General features: G+C 44.6%; 1 protein-coding gene across 2 annotated transcripts in view; it reads right to left on the bottom strand.

Moving 5' to 3' along the window:
- Positions 1-1,574: 1,574 nt before the first annotated feature.
- LOC112573899 (GTP-binding protein Di-Ras2-like) overlaps positions 1,575-18,696 on the bottom strand; it is a 28,821-nt gene continuing 11,699 nt past the window's right edge. The window contains exons 1-2 of one of the 2 annotated variants that reach the window (XM_025254590.1): positions 14,769-15,074; positions 1,575-6,489 (exon numbers count right to left, since the gene is read on the bottom strand). In XM_025254590.1, coding sequence (XP_025110375.1) covers positions 5,860-6,489; positions 14,769-14,879 — 741 coding nt within the window. In that variant the 5' untranslated portion in view covers positions 14,880-15,074 and the 3' untranslated portion in view covers positions 1,575-5,859. Of the gene's footprint in view, positions 6,490-14,768; positions 15,075-18,696 lie in introns of those variants that run through there. The other variant, XM_025254591.1, reaches the window with a different exon arrangement.

Genomic DNA, 18,696 nt, shown 5'->3' with positions numbered 1-18,696 from the left:
TGTACAATTAGTTTAAAATAAGCTCTTCTTGTGTGATTTCTGAGTATAGTCGGGTGCGGTATAGTTTCATTTTTTGTCTTTATTTTGTTTGTAAATTTTGCTTGCATTTTTATCATTCATTTTCTTTCAAGCTGTCGATGGCATTTTATTTATAGCTGTTTCTCGGTTCTTCTTTACTTCCTTCGGGGTGGGGGTGGGTGGCGCAACTGTTAGGACGTGCCTGTCACCAATTTACAGCGAGGATTAAGTGCAGAGTGTTCATAGGACTAGGGTCAGGGTGTGCGAGTTCCTTGGGTTGTGAGTTACCCATCCGTTTACATCACGGGTGGGGAACCTTTTTTTCCACTGAGGGCCATTTATAAGATCATTCGATCGTGGGCCATAACAAAATCATCAACTGAAAGATATGGCTTGCTATATTTGGTCAAGCCATAGTTTTGCCAGTGTGTTAAAATTTCGGCGACATGTACGCTCCCAGCCTGCCTGTCCAGTGAATCACCCAAATACAGGCCGCGTGCAGCCGACGAGAAGCATATGTGCCTGACCAGGCTGACCTGTCATGTTCTCCCATCCCGTAATAGACGTTCCTTACTCATCCCTTGAAGTTTACATTATTATTGTGATTAACTTAATATAAATTTATGTAGCTAAGAAAACATCTCATAGATTTATTGAATTTTGAGTTCCGCCTACGGCTACCTTTGTCGAGCCAGACCAAATTATTTTGTGGGCCTTATGTGGCCCGCGGGCCGGACCTTCCCCATCGCTGGTGTATATGGTCCTGGGCGACGTAGCATGCAATGGAGTACATTGCACCGTTACTTTGAACTGACATCAGAGGTCATGTTACATTGATTCCTTAATGTGATTTGTATACGTGGCAGATGATATACATTGCAGTAGTCTACATTTGAGGCGGTAGAAGGCGCAGAAAGTTCGCTACTTTACCAAACTGCAGCGGCGACTGTGAGGGGAGATCAGTAAACGTTAAGTACGACAGAATTGGTAGTTTTCTCCCTTTTTATGGGTCTCTGTACAAGCACACATTCAAAACCATTTGGTTCATTCCGGATGCGATCGAGTCAATATTGAGTCGGTCGCGCTATGAAATGTTTTTTTTTCACCTGCAGAAATCTCGCACATCTTTTGTGATAACCTATTGAAATTATATATTGTTTTCCAGCCAATCACCATGAACAAGTACTGTTTCTGTAAATTTGTAAATGCAATTTTCTTGCAGTGACTAAACGCTGTGTTGTACGATGCGGTGGGCTCTACAAGTAAATGAATACTTCCCCAATATTTCCGTGTTTGTGTTTTATTTTGATTTTTCTTGGTCTATAGAAACAAAATGAAAAAAAGTAAGTTACTTTTTTAGGATGTTTAGTTGCCTGGTGCGGGTGTGTGTGTGTCGGATAGAGAGAGAGCAAGGGAAAATGAGATTGGTAACACCATGATCACATCTTTCACAGCAGTGTTCCTCTCCACCATTCTTCACCATCTCCTATTAAGATAGCTCACACACGCGTAGACATGACATTTTCCCAGTCATTTGTGACAGACGTGAAACAAGGTGACAACTCGATCCCATCTTTACGATCTTCCAGCAGAGGCAACATCAATGGATGAAACAAAGCAAAAACAGCCCAGAAAATCAAGTGGAAAAAATTGTCGTAAACACACAACTACAAAGACGAACATTATTCTGAATCTGTACTTGTCTGTAAATCGTAGCAAAATGTGCTCTGTACTGACACTGCTTCAACACAGCACACCAAAAATCAAAGTTACAGAATTAAATGCATATTTATACGTCACTCATGTTTAAAGAGTTAATGATTCATCAGAACTGAGTTAAACTTGCAACAGTTTACCTAACAAAGAGAAACATTTACAACATTTCACAACGGCGTTTTTACCTGCAAGAATGGCAACGTATGTCACACTTATCAGCACATAACACTGAGAAAGGACGCCCCTGGATCATGAAAATGTTGCCGTCAATCTTCTGAAAAGCAGCCACTGCCTAAAACTATAAATAACAATAAAAACTGAAAGATAAATAGACTTCTGAAAACATTTACACTAGTAAATATTGCAAAATATTCATGACATTGCAACATGTAATGCAACACGCTGGCAAAGCAGGTTTACATCTATGTTACCATGGCTTTAATAATGGTTTTGTCTCGAAATGTGTGTGGTGCTGCAGTGACTCACTAGCATGCGTGTTTATAAAGAATATTTTCAGGAAAAAAAACCTGCGTAACAACAAACATCTTAACAATGGCACTAGAAAGCCTCAGAAGTGTGAAGCTGTAGTCCACACAGACAAGTCTCAGCTCTTCAGTCCAAGGAGCTTGAGACTGGTGCACTAAGGGTAGCTGGAGATAAAACGGGAAAGGCGTGGCTTCAGATTCGACTGTAGACAGCTAGCCAGAGGTTAATGACCAGCAAGTGGGCAAGTATATTAGATACGTCTATATGAGAACAACTACCGGAGGGCTTGCTCGTGTTTTTCCCCCTGTCGTCAGTGAAAAGCTGCGGCATGTGCGCTTTCTTCTTGTGGTGCTGATGCTAACCTGAGCAGGTTTTAAAGGGATGAAAGGAAGACATTCTGTGGCATCTGCTGTGTATCACATCAGAAGTGGGCGATTTGTTAAACGACAAAACTACGGTCTTTAAAAACATTGATGGATTCGGTTGGACACGTCGACGAGCTATTCTAGTGGGCATGCGTTGGTCTTGTTGTTCCTAAGCATAGTTATAACGACTGACCCTAAAAAAATGTGAAAATATGGCAGGATAAGTGAAAATATCTTGTGCTTGATTGAGAACGTGAGTAGATTTCAATGAGAAACGTGGAAGCGTTTGGAACGTCGCATATTCTTTGTGAAACAGTGGGGAGTCCTTACAGAGTTGTACTCCCATACAGGACTAGCCTTGCGCTAAACAAACATGCGATAGTAAACAACACATTTTGGAGGCAGGAGAGGGGGATGTCTTACTGACAAGGAGGGAACGAACAATCACTTTATTATACTTCAGCCAGAGGTTCACTGACCACTTGCGCGATTCCGGAAAGAATCATCCAGAGTGCCTTACCCACCCTTACCCCTAAACAAAGAAAATCAGAAAGAAGAAGCAAAGCTACCTGTGCAGCAGAGACGCAAAGAACGTGCAAGAACGTTCAACAACGTGGCTGCAAACTTTTGATTAAAAATTTCCTTAACTTTTTCTGGGACAAGTTTCTCTAATGTGTTATCATGATTAAAGATTATTCCCCTTCTGTTCTTGAAGGCTCCTGGCTCTTGCCAGCTTCACATTCACTGATTAGTGTGTCACAAGGACAGGATACTGAAGTGTATCAGCGGATCTCAGATTTCCAAAGTCGTTTAGCTGATCATCAGCAGGGTCAAAGACTTTCGAGTTGACAAAAGAAATGATACTGAACTCTACTCAGTAAACCTCTTGTCCCTGTTCATTCCTCAAAGAATGCTTGCCTGATGGCGATGAAGGCGGGTAAATGTTTCACGCTAAAAACAGCCTCCATTACAGCTGCTGGAATTGTCCACACAAGAAAGGATAATGAGAACTGACCGAGATTATCTTCCAGTACGTGGTTTGTATGTATTTCGTATTATAGAGTCTAGACGAGCTTTTATCTACCATTGTATCTATTTTTAATACTTCTTTATAGTCTGGGATTGATACTATGTTTCAAACATTAAATTAAAAAAGCAGTTTAAATAAAAGCCAAACTGAACTACAACGATTTGAAAAAACTACAGACCAGTGTCTTATCTCTCATCTCTCTCTCAAAAATACTTGAAAAATATTGTCGGGCAGCCCGGTCGTGGGTCAGGCGGAGGCTAATGATCTTCTCGAGCCTTTCTAATCAGTCTATCGTATATCACTGAGATAGCTTTAGCTGGAGTGGTGAACGATCTCTTGAATAATCTGACCATGGTGCTGTCTCATTACTCTCTCTTCTGGACTTGTTTGCGGCGTTCGATGCATTGACCGTGTGATTTGATGCCAGCGGCTTTCATCGACTTCTGGGGTTCAGGGCACAGCGCTCACCTGGGTTTGAATAATACTTGGTCCAACCCACGCAGTCAGTAACTGTTGAAAATCTAAGGTTTACCTCTGCTTTCTTTAGGTGTGGTGTTCCGCGTGAATCCGTATTGGTACCAGTTCTTTTCACAATGCACATGCAGCCCTTAGGCGCCATCATTCGGCCTTAAGGTCATCTTTACCATTTCTGTACGGATGACTCTCAGTTGTACCATTCTGTTGCCCGTCCGATGTTGCTTGACTTGTTATTGGGTATTGGATGTTGTGCTGAGCGATTGGCAGAATGAATGTTGTTTGATACATAGAAAATGAACGGTAAAACTGAGGCCATGTTGACTAGCACGAAGCACAGACTACAACAGATGAGAATGTCTTCATTACCATTTTCGAATCACTTGATTGTGTTTTCTAATTCCGTGCATAACCTTGGTATGTACTTAGATGCCCACTGACCGTGGACGTACAGTTCGACAGATTGGGAAGATTCGTAAGTAGCCATTTCTCGATGTGGCCAACAGACTGTTGCTCGTTCTCGCTGGCTTACCTGACGTGCAGGTGAACAAACTTCAGCGAATTGAGAAGCATGCTGTGCTATTGTTCTGCGTCTGCCTCGTCATGCTTGCACAACTAAACTGCTCAGGACACTTCACTGGCTTCCAATTAGGCTTTAGAACTGTTGTTTGTAACTACTTATCTACTCTCACCCACCAATATAGACTATCTCCTCCTGTATCACCAGAACGACCTCACGATGTCTTTCTGCTCAGAATTTCTAATTCTTCCTCTCCGATACTGGTAAACACTCTTTTGGAAAGCCTGACTCACAGTTTGGAATTCCCTGCCAGTACTCTTACAGCATACATAGAAACATGGACTTAAAAAATACATTAAACCACATCTTTTCTGAATATACTTGACAGATTGACTCCCTTGCATGTATGTGTGTGTGGTGCTGTGCGCAGTGAATATTTTCTAGCTAGAATAAGGTTGAATAATAAGACATATTTTATTACATTTTTTTTTCATTTAAATGCTCTTTAAAATGAACAATTTTTTCTTCTAAAGGCAGATGACAATGCCTTTACATAACAGTTATCTGCAGGGAGCTTATATAAACTGTGGGACTTTGACTAATGCCGCACTATAACATGACTGCAGCATAGACGAGGGGGAAGAACGATAGCAAAAAAACCCCAAAGCTTATAAAGCAAACAGGGAAACAACCAGCAGCTACTTATATAAATATATATACACACACTAAATGAGCATCCTTATATTTTTTCTATGAAATATTTTTAGATACATAGAGTCAAGGGTAAATATAGAATACAACGGATTTTCATGCCGCCGTGCGAAAACAGTGAATATGAATAGACACAGTGAATATGAATATACACTTACATATAATATGATAATATAAATAGAAGGTTGCACTTCAGACTCCAATACAAAACGTGATCGCAGTAATATCATATTTGATGACGAGTATGTGACAGAATGACCCGACGAAGCATGTCGGTCAGCAGCGTCAGCTACGACTGCTCGTCGGTTTCAAATCAATCAGCATAAATTAAGGCCTTGAACATCAAACAACAGAGGTGACTGTCAACTGGACACCCGGGCACACAGTCAGACTCCCTAGTCTTACGTGCAGGTCACGTGTTCTTTGCACTCCGCAAGTCTGTAAGACAGCCAAGTGCGGACAAAGCTGTCTTTGAATGTCAGGGACGTGCCTCTCCTCGCTGTGACTGTTTTTCCACCCACAGACCGATCAGAGAAAAATTACATCAACAAACATTTCCCCTTTAATTTCTCCTTTCTCTTTTGGGACTTGGATTTCTTGGTTTCTAGCTGCAGACTGACAGTCCTTCGCTTTTCCAACTGAAGCAGCTCTTGAAAGAGTTCCTTCACGTTGTGGTTGGTCTTGGCGGAGGTCTCCAGGAAGGCACAGTTCCATCTCTTGGAGATCTCCGCCCCCTCTTGCACGGGGACCTCCCTGTTGAGTTCGTCACATTTGTTGCCCACGAGCATGATGGGAATGCCGTCCATGTCGCCCTTGATCTCCACGATCTCATCGTAGATGGGCCGCAGCTCCTCGAGAGTGGCTCGGCTGGTGATGGCGTAGACGAGAATGAAGGCGTGGCCCTTGGAGATGGAGAGGCGCTGCATTGCCGGGAACTGATGGCTGCCCGTCGTGTCGGTGATCTGCAAGGTGCACACCTGTTTGTTGCAGCTGATCACCTGGCGGTATGTGTCCTCGATCGTGGGGATGTAGCTCTCGCGGAACGTGCCGCGTACGAACCGGAGCACGAGTGAGCTCTTGCCCACACCTCCAGCTCCGAACACCACAACCCGGTAGTCGTTGCTCTGCTCCGGCATCACGCGTAGCCTCACGGAACGATCCTTGGGAGTCTGGAATAAACGACAGAATATATGTGTCATTAAAGTAATCGTCCGTCTGGAATGAGAGAGAGAACAAACACATTTGTCGTTACAGTAATCGAATGTATGGAATCAGTGACAGCACAAACAAATCACAGTCATCTTAAAAAATATTCTCTCTAGCGATACTATTTCTCCTGTCTTTCTCCTTCTGTCGCTGTTTCTCTGCGAATAACAAGACAGCATCCTCGGCGCCCGCACCCGCACCCGCCCACGCCGCCATAAATAAGGGTGGACGCAGACGACACGGTGACAGACCTGCTGCCTGGAGGCCGCACTGTCCTGACATCCGGGTCTTCGCTGCCAGCCTACCTTGGAGCGCGCGGGCTACCCGGGGTCCACCCTTGCAGTTAAATTTAGAACTTGCCATCATCATTGCGCAGGTAGAGTAACAGCAGGGTGCACCTTGTGAGTGGCAGTGAGCTAGATCGGTATCTTTGTTCTTTGCTGACTATTCAGGTCTGTCAGCCCCCGCGTCTCCCTCACCTTTGTTCGCTCAGTTTCATGAGAGAAACCAGTTTATTTTTGTCTGTCAAACAGAACAAAGTAGATATCAAAGGGCAGCAGGCACTAACCTTTCAGGTGTGATCGATGAAGGGTATCTGTTTAACTGCTTTGTGTGTCTGTTAATGTTAATTGAGCCTTAGATTAACGTGGCGTGAAAACCTAAACCTTGGTGCTTGTCACGTGACACTGGAGTGCACATGTGGCTAGACTACCTGAAGATAGCCATTTAAGGGTAATCTCTCTCCACCTGTCCAGATACCTACAGATTACTACACATCATTTGATGTGTCTACAGCTTGATAGATTACAGAACTCAACTGGTTGTCGTATCAATACAATATTTTTTGTTTACTCCAATGGCACAACAAAAGTCAAAGGTGAATGTTTACTGGTGTTGTTTACTACCACTTGCTGGCTGTCAAAGCGATTGCAGTTTATCAGCCACGTTCTTGCCGGCCATCACACGAAGCATGGAGGAAACGGAGCTCTCGTTGCACGTCACCAGCTGCACGTGCAGTCGGATGACAAAGAGGCGGAAATCCTCTCACAAAGCCGCGAGTGGCAGTTATCGAACGTTTATGTTTGGAACAGTTCCTAATTAGGCGGAAATGCCATATGAAAGCCAAAGATAAACTATTGCAGTAATCTCACATCATAGAGCGAGCGTTTTGTGGCGCAGAAATGACCACTTCGTGAGAAGTCCACTCACCCAGCAACATACGTGTATGTAGCACTGAATTCGAGATGCTAACTACATAAATAATAAATAATCAAGAAGTACACTTGAATGATGGAAAGTCACACGAATAATTACATCCCTTGGGTCATCAAAAGGTTAGGGTTGATAACAAGTGCCTGCTACACAAGTCATTGATGATGACTGCCCTTGTCATTTGAATGGGAGACTGCCCTGTGTCACTTGAGTTTATGGTGACTGCCCCTTGTCACTAAAATTGTACAATTATAAATAAAAAAAAGTGTTATTCTGGAAAGAAATTTGAGCCGGAGATTGTACAACAAGTTAGTTGTTTGCTCGAGACTGGCACAACTTACACGAGCACGTGATTCCACCCTCTGCCTCGCGACAAGATCTCAGAGCCACCTCCACAATCACATTTACTTAAAAATGTTTAAAATCGTTTTTAAATGTTCACACTCGCTGTGTCAGAAAGCTGACACAGTCCCAGCCTTGTATTATTGCGAAATGTGCAAAATATGTTTGACCAGAAAAATCTCTCTCACGCAGAGGCAATGATTACACACGACTAAAGAAGACAAAGAAAGAAAATAGAAGGGAGGTAAGAAGGGGTGGACGGGTACAACTACTTCAGCATCACGTGGTCTGTACCAGAGCGACACCCGCTGAAAAAAACACTGACAACTGCTGATGATTTCGCCATCCTCGTTGCATTTCCTGCGCCTACCTTCAGCACTTTTTTTCGAGCATCTTCTTGCTGCCCACTTTAACAACGGTCTGTATACCCCTTTCTCCTGCCTCCCACTTTAAAGCATTTTAACCCATCTTCTCCTCGTCCACTCTCAACTCTGTCCTCTTGCAAGAATTTCTCTGCTAACCCGATCCGTACTGACCCCTCTCTCTTGTCCCCCTCTGTCAACACAAGTTATACCCACCCTTCCTCTCCTTCCTCGGTGCTGCCGTCCTTCCCACGGGGTGGGTCAGCTGGAGGGAGAGAGAGAGCGGTGCCAGTGGGCTGATTGTGCAAACAGTTGCCATCGTTGTTATGCCTGCGAACAGAAATATTGACCGCCCACGAAATCTAATCAGTTCTGGGCCTCGCGCCACAACCGTTTGGCGGCAGCACGGGCAGTGCCAAGCCTGCACTACACCACGAGACCCTGTCCAGAAGCCGGCCAGTCAGCTGGGAGGAGCCAGGCAGGGAGGAGGATGTCTTTGAAAGCGGAAGAAAGCGGCCAGCGAGGGGAGTGCGGGCTAAAAACGTCTCGGAAGAGCGAGGAAGGAGGGACGGGGGGAGATCATGGTCGGGGGGTGTCTGAGAGAGACCGGTGGAGCCGACCAAGCCTGGAGACTGGACCGGTGCCAGCGAATTTACGTCATCAGTCGATGAAATTCATTCAAGAAGCGGCCAGGCTCCATTCACAAGCACGGGCGCCTCCCTACTCAGGCCGGTGGAGGTTTTTGGCGGACCACCAGCAACTGCTGCAAAGCCGGGAGCTGGCCATGTCTGGATCCTGCACATGGAGCTCCCAGGATGCAACAGAATGGAGTTGAAGACGAGTTGGGTGGAGTAGGGGTGGGGAGGGCGTGAAGTTGTCAATAAATTGTACACAATCTAACATTATGAAACAATAACACATTTTCGTGTGCACAAATAGTGTGTGATATGATGAAACATACACAACAAATGTTTCTGTCACGTGTACACAGAATGTGTTCAACAGCCACTATACAGCACATAGTCAGCACTTGTACACACCATGTCAAGAATTTTACACATAATGTCAGTTCAACACATGCACGCTCACACATAGATAAAAGCTCACTCCCACCTCCCACATAAATATATGTAATTCTTAAGGTAAATATTCTACTCCCATGTTCCACAGCTACAAGACTCAGCAAAGATCAGCTTCACAATGGCGACGTAGACGAAGGAAACATGGAAATGAAAATTTTGAGAAAATCCTTCGCGATTCTTGGGTAGGACGGACTAAACCTAAGTCACCATCACACTTGGTGCGATTGATTTATGTATGAAAATAAAGGTAACTGTTGTATGTTTGAAAATGATGGTTTCTGCTGTATGTTTGAAAATAACGGCGACTGCTCTTTGTCTTTAGTCAAATACACAATTACAAACCTCGCGAGCTTCAGTTCCTGAATCGCGGTGACACACTTTAAAAGAAGCCTTAGGGGCTGAATGCAGGACTATTGATTGAAAGGAGGATGAAGAGCGGGAAGAGGGGAGGAGGGGAGGGGTGTAGGTGAGCATGTAACTGTGTCACTGGCACTCTCCAGTCGATTCTGCAAGAGAGTGGATTTAGGCCGCCATCGACATATCGCTGAGGTTGAAAGGCAAAGCTTGTAAAGACCTGCCGCCAGACAAATTGTACATCACGAGTACAACCTAGCGGCCTCTCTTCTCATCTATCCTTCCCTCCAAACGTTCACTTGTCTAGCTGTTTAATTAAGAGTTGCGACCAGATGATGATAGAAGGCTGCACACAAGAATGTAATTTGTCGACATTTTTTTAGGCCATGGAAACCAGATGCCAATGTTACTACTTACTACTTACTGCTGAAGTGTGCGTACGAGGGATGGCCGTGTGTCACGATGTAATAAGGGAAATGCAAGAATGGAAAAAAACCCACCAAGCTAAATGCCACAGGTTGAAAGAAAGAGGGAAAACAGAAAGAAAGAGCACAGATGTAATCTTTATACTTTTATCCCTGCAGTATAGTGCAAGTGTCTAGAAGTTATACTGTTATTCTTGTAGTAGAGTGTCATTCCTTCTAGGTTACACCCCAGCATACATACATACCTGTGTTACACATAATCACGAACGCAAAAACTTACTTTAGCTTAACTTGTCAAGGGTTTCTAAGATCACTACAGTTCTTCCAGATGAAATAAGTCAAAAGATCGAGGACGAACAGATGGGTGGAGAGGATGAAAGGCTGTATGACGATATTGATGTGCAATTTGTTTAGAGTCAAGTTGCAAGAAACAAACCCCAAAATAAGAAGAAAAAAAACAACCTTTTATTGGCAAGGTGGATGCTGTCCACCATTGACCTTCTAAAGCTCTCTGACCAGAAGTGATCATTTAGAAATGGAAATACCCAATCAACGTGTGCTCTTAACTGTCCTGTTGGATTCAACCTTTAGGAAGTCGGCGATGTAGCATCTTTCTGAAGGCGTGGAAATGTGAACGATAAATGATGTTAAAAGATGGATGATATGTTCTCGTGGAATGAGCGTTCGCAAATAGAAAAAAAACAAACCACTATTTATCTCAGTGCCTACTCTCTGGCCGGTCTTTTGAACCAGTGTATATATATATTTTGTCATTCGAATGCCATCAGATATAATAAGACATGTCAGTAGTAAGTGTCATTCGAATGCCATCAGCTACAATAAGACATGACAGTAGTAAGTGTCATTCGATCTGTTCCAGAGTTCGCCTCTACTGATGTGGCCTCGTTTTTTGTCTGACAATAGACGCACGAACACAGTGCCTGACGGATAAACGAGAACAGCGCCTGGCAGATGACTGCTTGAAGCAAGCGCCACTCACACGTGCTGCGTGCTGAGGCCAGCGCCACCTCGCGGTCTGAGGGCGCACTAGTTCGTGTGAGTGTGGGGTTGAGGGGTTGAGGGAGGGAGGGGTGTGGGGCTAATTTATGCTCCGTGCACACCGTGTGCCGCAACTTCGGCCTCTGCAGTCGCCTCTCCATCTCCCGCCACGCTTTGTAAGTGATGCCTGGAGTCCTCGTCGCTTATGATGGCGGTGCGATCAATATGGCTCAGGTCATTCTTCACGCAATAGTCGACTGTATGTCTGTCTGAGAGTCGTTTTGTCTCTCACTTTCATGTGCCAATGTGTCTTTGATGCTTGAAGCGAACATATATACACTCAAAAACATGCAGTAGGTATATGGCAGTGAAATACACCTGCACACGGTGGAGCTCATAAACACTCACAAAACAAAGCCCTCATAAATATAAACCTGCAAATGTAAAGAAACAATGAGTGTGCAAACCCACACAAGTTGCTTGTTTTATCGAGAAAGTACCATCTAAAAGTGATTTCGCACTTTGAAGGGAAATGGAGGAAGAAGAGGGAGCGGAGTACCCAGAGAAAACCTTCGTCGGCCGGCCATGACAACAGGTGTCAGGGTGTCCCGAGACGAGATCTGAACCCAGGGCATCGTTCTTTCAAGGCAGCTGGAGAACAGACGGCTGTCTGTGGAGGCCAAGAGCGAGAATGCAGAGGGTTGAGGTGTGGGCTCTAAAAACAAAGGGGGGTGGTGTTGATCTATGGTCACGTGACCCACGGGGCATGAGATGTGGGGCAGTGGTGATGAGCTGTGTTCACATGCCCAGCGAGCGGGACACGCAGCGCAATTTCGAGTGCGTGAGCACTGGTGGTCGACTATGGTAGTTGAACTTTTTTGCACTGGACAGCCCAGGCTTGTTCATTATTCAGTCTTGGGATGAGCCTGCTGTGTTTGTATCCTCTGGGATGCTATCGAGTAAATCTTTGATGACTTAAACAACCAACCTACTATACCAACTCTCTCTCTTCCATTACTATTTACAACATCACCCTCACTGCGACATCGCACCGTCATTGCAACAATTATCTTCCCAGAATGCCTTACGTCAGGGTGGGAGCAAGACATGACCACCCGTGATGGTCAAGTCGCGGCAAGGGTATCGTAACATCATCGTCTCTCGAGTGCTAACAGCCGACATGGTCGCATTGCTTTGATGGAGACTTAATTATTTTGCAATACACCATATCGATGGCGCCATTTTCTCCCTCCAGGGAAGCCGGTGATAGCTGCACGGACAGTTCTAGTGGCCTCAACTCCAGACACGATCAATGTGTATTTGCGATTCGTAACAGCTCGAGGGGCCATGTCAGCTGGAGCCCTCCCTGGTACCCCTCCCACCATCACGTTCCTTCCAATCTTCGGTAATTCCGGCTTCATTAGCGAGCATTTCGCTTCGCTGGACGCCATTATTTTGACCAGCAGCACGCAGCCGTTACCTAGAAACCACAGAGCCGAAGCCGTATGGTCTCAAAGGTCAGCGGTGGCTATAAATAACCAATTGTCACAAGGAAAGCGCTGGCTGGCCGGCCGGCCGGCTGTCAGCATGAGTGAGCAGAGCGACGACGACACGAGGGGCTGGGCGTGTGCGGCGTCACACGACAACACACACACCGACGACAACATCGCAGGTTTGACGACTGCATAGCTCGGCAACTTCATCATCGCCACCACCACCACACCTTTTATTTATGGCTTTACATTCAGGATGATCAGACTTGTGGCCCCCCTCCCCCATAGTGCGAAATCGCCTTGAGGTGGAAGCACTCTCCCTTCCAAGATCAACAACAACAACAATGATCAGACTTGACCGCTATGGCGCTCTTGTCCATAATGTCCATTCTTTTTTTCACCTAAAAATTACCCTGGATCTTGGGCACGACGACGACGACTACGACGATGGGGATGATAATGAAATGCGTTGATAAGAGAGTTCAGAGTTGAAAAAATCAGTTCTCCGAACAAAAGTAGCAATGGAATCGAGATAAAAAAAATTTGTCTGTTGCTCGTGGGCTAGCTTGGCTATGAGTGAGCCACTTATAACAACAATAATATGACCAACATAAAACATTAACACAATCCTACCTTCCAGGGATGGGAAGTATTACATAACAAATCAAACAATACAATATCAAAAAATACGTGTGTGTGAGAGTGCGTGGTATTCCATTGAGACATGTTCATCAATCCGCGGAGATAATTGAAGTAATTATCACCTGACACTAAGTGCATGTCGGCGCACCTTCTACTGAGCATCATGCGTGCAAAGTGCCAGTGACACCGACACCCAGCCTCCGGGACACAGACCATCAATGCAGATCTGATAAAACACCTTGCACTCTAGTGCCCTGAGTGAGTGGCACACCTTGACAACAGCCTTTACAACCTGATGACATGCCACGTGGGAGGAACAAATCCTCTTTTGTAGCCTAGGTCTTGTCTTTCGTCAAACGTGAAAGTAAACTTTTTTGTCATCTTCCACACACCTGTCAGTGTGTGGAAGATGATTGCTGGTAGGTTCTTGCTCGTAAAGTAACAAATACTAAAAAAATAATAATCTCAAAACCCGCGCACATGCATGCACCAGAGAGAGAAAGAGTTCAACCTGCAATAATGTTTAGCAGTCGCTGTCTTTGACGACAGATAAGAGAAGCTTGCTGACTGAACATATGGTGTTGTAATCTCTGTCTTGTTGGGAAAATTCCAGTGTATTTTCAGCCTGTAATTACTGAGCACCTTGTACCTACACGCTATCGGAACGAGATTAAACAGTTGCAAACTGACTGTTATTATTTTCGTCTTAAGATTCCTTTTTGACCCTGATCCACGTATAGAGTAATATTTACTTTGTACATTGTCTATCTTAATATAGTACATATAGTATGTATATCTTCATTTACCCGCGACCATTCAGTCGTTGGAAAGTGCGGTAATAAGAGATAGCACTAATCCCGGGGTCAGTTTTTTGTGAGGACAGTTGTGTCGGGAACTGATTCAGCAGCTGTGTGAGGGGCACTCTTAAAAACAATTATAAAATATTTTTAAGAATGCCCCTCACACTTTTATATTTAAGTTATATGTATTTTAAAAAAATCCTGAGATATGAAGAAAACAATTCATTTACCCTTTTTTTTAGTACAGTTCAAGTAAAAATATTACATTTTTAAAACTTATTTTATATGCGTTAAAGGTATTGCTTATTTACTGGGTATTTGTCTTATCATGGACGTTTTGTCCTCTGGGTGACGGCTCATTCATGGACTAGTTCCGGAGTTGTTTTAGCTGTGGGTGATCACATTTAACCTCTTTACAGTCTCTACACCTCAGATCTTACAAACACCATGCACGTACTACACACCCAGTGTTTCAGGCTACAACACCAGTGCTTTAACCGACTCTGACATAACTGCTGACTTTTGACTCACCGAGCTCGACTCCTCCTGTTGTTTCAAAGGCATCTTCTGTCCCGCCAGCTTGTTCTTGGTCATAGTTTGCGAACACCAGGCGCTCAGGTGTTTGTACCAATGGTCACACATCCGAAACTTTCGCAGCGGGTGCCTCCCACTCACCCAGGTTACCTGCCCTTGCTTTCTCGCCTCCCACCTGACGACGCCGTCGAGGAGAACCGCTTGGCTCTAGACAATCCTTGCTGACGGTCCTGCTGACGCTAGACAATCCTTGCTGATGGCTCTGCCTTGCTTTGCACATCCACCACAAGATATGCAAGTGGTTTGTGTGCGGTGCCACTCTAAATATAGCTCCGGACCCAAGAGGCCACCCACCTGCCTGCCGCCTGCCGCCGCCTGACGCCGCGCGCTGTCAAGGCGATACGTGGCTCGTCGTCTCACGTCGGTGAAAAGTCTCTCCGACCTCAGCAAATCACCAACATCGATTGGTGTGACGTGTCAGGCCAGAGGTGTGACTAAACCTGTTCAGTTTACCTGCTGCTCCCATGCAGTCATTCCAGACTTTCTTTGTTGGCTGAAACTTCTGTCGGTGGATGTTTTTTAGTTAATGGTCGTGTGTGCGACGACAGCTTATCAAAGTCAACCTTGCCGAGGTTGGAACCAGGTAATCAAGAGCAGTAAGAGCTGAGTAAGACTGAAGATTCAAAACAATAAGATGTAAAAGCTTGAGTAGATGGGACCTCGACACGACTGTCCACTGTGAGATGTTGAGGCTGTTATAGCAGGCGCTGTGCCGGTTGCCAGGTAACGACACCTAAGGGTCTGACGCAGGACCAGCATCCAGAGCGAGAACGGTAGAAGTATTTCTGGTAGCTAACCGAGGTTTTTATCCGGGGTAAGTTGCTTCCTCGGCCTAAACGACATATCCGCAAAGCATAAACGTTTATTTTTAAAATAAAGATTTTCTCCCTAAACATTGCAGTCATTCACCTGTTTGCTGTAGACGGCAACATACTTCCTGGAAATCCTTCTTTCAAAGCAGATCTATATATTACTTTTTAAATGTTTGTGTTTGAAAAAAAGCTATTTCTTTTCTGTATGTGAGATGATCTAACTGTAGCCTCACTCACATTTAAGGTAACATTATCATCTACCTGTACACACTTTGGTGGTCCCTCACAAGACCAAAAAATCTCCAATTGTCCAGTTAGCAGTGAATAACAAACTCCCTTTATCCAACTAGCAGTGGATGGATTCCTGTTTTATTAAAGGTCAAATGCTGTGGCTTGAGAATGTGGCTCCATTAAGTACATTAGTAATGATGAACCACTTACAATTCTTTGTTTTGGCTGTGAGGATTTTGCCATTATTGTTTACAGAAGGCATAGTGGACACATACTGGGGAGGTAGAAGAAAGTGTTACAGACGGATAAGCCTTAAGTCTCCTCAAGAACTAGAGAAAGATCAGTCACTGTCTTCATCTGTGGCTGACAGAATACATCAGAACAGAATACATAGAGGTACTTTGTTAGTCGGCACAACATTAGTAGGCACACCACCAGCAGGTACACTAGTAGTAGCTGCACTGTTAGCAGGCACAATAGTAGTAGGTGTATTATTAGTAATCACACTATAACAAGGAATATTATTTACAAGGCACACTAGTAGTAGGTATATCATTAGTAATCACACTATAACAAGGAATATTATTTACAAGGCCCACTAGAAGTAGCTACACTACCAAACACCCACTACACCAGGCAGCCACTAACCCCGAGGCTGCTGTCTGTGGCTCATCTATACCAGGTTGGTGCGTGCGTCACCAGAGCATCAGATAAAAAGACACACAAACACGCACGCACACTTGCGAGCACACACACATGCACACAAGCAAACACGTTCGTACAATCACAAATACACCAAGTATACGAATCATGCAAGCACTCAAACACACACATACACGATAGGGCAAATGTTATTGATCGGATCTAACAGTCACGTGATCCGTGCACTGACCCGGCTTCGTATAATCGATATTTCTCAAGCCTGCACTCGATCGTGTGATGACACAGCGAAATCACACTGGCCAGCTGTGTTAGTACACTGAGCAGCTGTGTTAATACAGTGAAACACACTGGCCAGCTGTGTTCGTACACTGAGCAGCTGTGTTAATACCCTGATACACACTGGCCAGCTGTGTTAGTACACTCAGCAGCTGTGTTAACACACCGATACACACTGAGCAGCTGTGTTAATACAGTGAAACACAATAAGCAGCTGTGTTAATACACTGATACACACTGGCCAGCTGTGTTAATACACTGAGCAGCTGTGTTAATTCCTTGGATACACAATGAGCAGCTGTGTTAATACACTGGGTACAGCCACTGACCAGTTACAATAACATAATCCTCATTTGGCCAGAGGATAGACATACTGGATACTCCTTCATAAGTTATTGATAATGTAATCAGACTAGCCTCATGTGTTGACATACTGAGTACACACCGATCAGTTGTCCTGACGCAGCGTACACACAACTGACAGATCTCTTGACACACGGACCAACCCTCGGCCGCTATGTTAATACCGCACACACACACACACCTGCATTCATCTGCGCATGATGGATTTACACACAATGAATATTGATAAAGAATCGGGTGGAAAACAAATCTGTCGGTCTGGGACAACACTATGTGCATAGTGAATATATCTAAGCGATGTGGGGACATCGGTGGTGCACAGCCACATCATCGGATGTAGCTTTGGACAAACAGGGATGGGAAGAATAACAAATAACCAACAGGTACCATCATCGTAGATATGCGTGCCTGCTTTACTACATTTTTAAAGTCTTGGTTTAGCACAGGAATGTGTGATACTTCACTATATTTGTAGAGACTACCCTTTGACTTTGACCTTACATTTTAGGGAAAGCTAGTCAGCGGCTGTATGACATCCGTCAGGTGGGCAGAAGTAGTCTTCCAGCTACAAAACCAAGAAGACACTTGGCTCCACCAAGAGAACCCAAATCAACAGACTATGGATGTCCCACACTTCCTGGTCAAACACCGCGACACACTGCCCCCCCGACCTGTATGTAACATCTACAAGTGATTACCTCCCTTTCTGCTTTTCAGTGCTAGGGCTTTGTGTAAGCAGGGGCGATAAACACTTGGAAAGGACAACAAGGAAGCCGATAGCGACAGAACAAAACATTTGGAAGCAACAAAACTTATCTTTGCAGTCAACTTCACCAGAAATAACTTTGTGACATCTTTGTCCTTTGAGTTCTTAGCTCCCAGACCAGGAAGAAACCTGAATTATTCCAGACAAACGGGACGCCGGCGTCTGGCAAGCAGAACACATGCACACCTGTGGACAAAGCTTGGCCTGGCATTTACGATAGCAAAGCTTATCTCGTCCACAATGTGGGCTCTTCAAATAAAGCTTCGTACCTCTTAGGAAAACAAAGCAATTTCCTGGACCAGGGAATCAATCACTGTTGTCCATAAACCTCTCAGTCATTGCTGGAATGCACGCACACGAACACGTGGGCGCACGCGAGAATTGAGGTGGATGGGGGAGTGAAAGGAGGAAACGTGCATGACAGACACGAGGATACAGCATGGCAGAACAAGCTCAGTATCTACCGTGAGCTGAGTAATCGAACCAAAACCAAATCCGCAAAAGGTTTTTGCACGTTTAGCAATTAAAAAATGCTGACGTGCAGAATCTCGCAAACTCTCTCTCTCTCTCTCATACAAACACACTTACTTTTATTTTGACCATCCCTTCTATTATCATATTTAAACAAAATTAATATTGCAATTTAAAATTGTTGTAGCTCCAGACATCCAGGTACTGCATCTTGGGTTTGATGCGTCAACACACTATTTTCTCCAACTATCCACTCTTTCTTGTAATGTTCGCGTTTCTGACA

Source organism: Pomacea canaliculata, linkage group LG10 (assembly GCF_003073045.1).
Source record: "Pomacea canaliculata isolate SZHN2017 linkage group LG10, ASM307304v1, whole genome shotgun sequence".
Lineage (NCBI taxonomy): Eukaryota > Metazoa > Mollusca > Gastropoda > Architaenioglossa > Ampullariidae > Pomacea > Pomacea canaliculata.
This window is presented reverse-complemented; position numbering and strand designations above follow the sequence as displayed.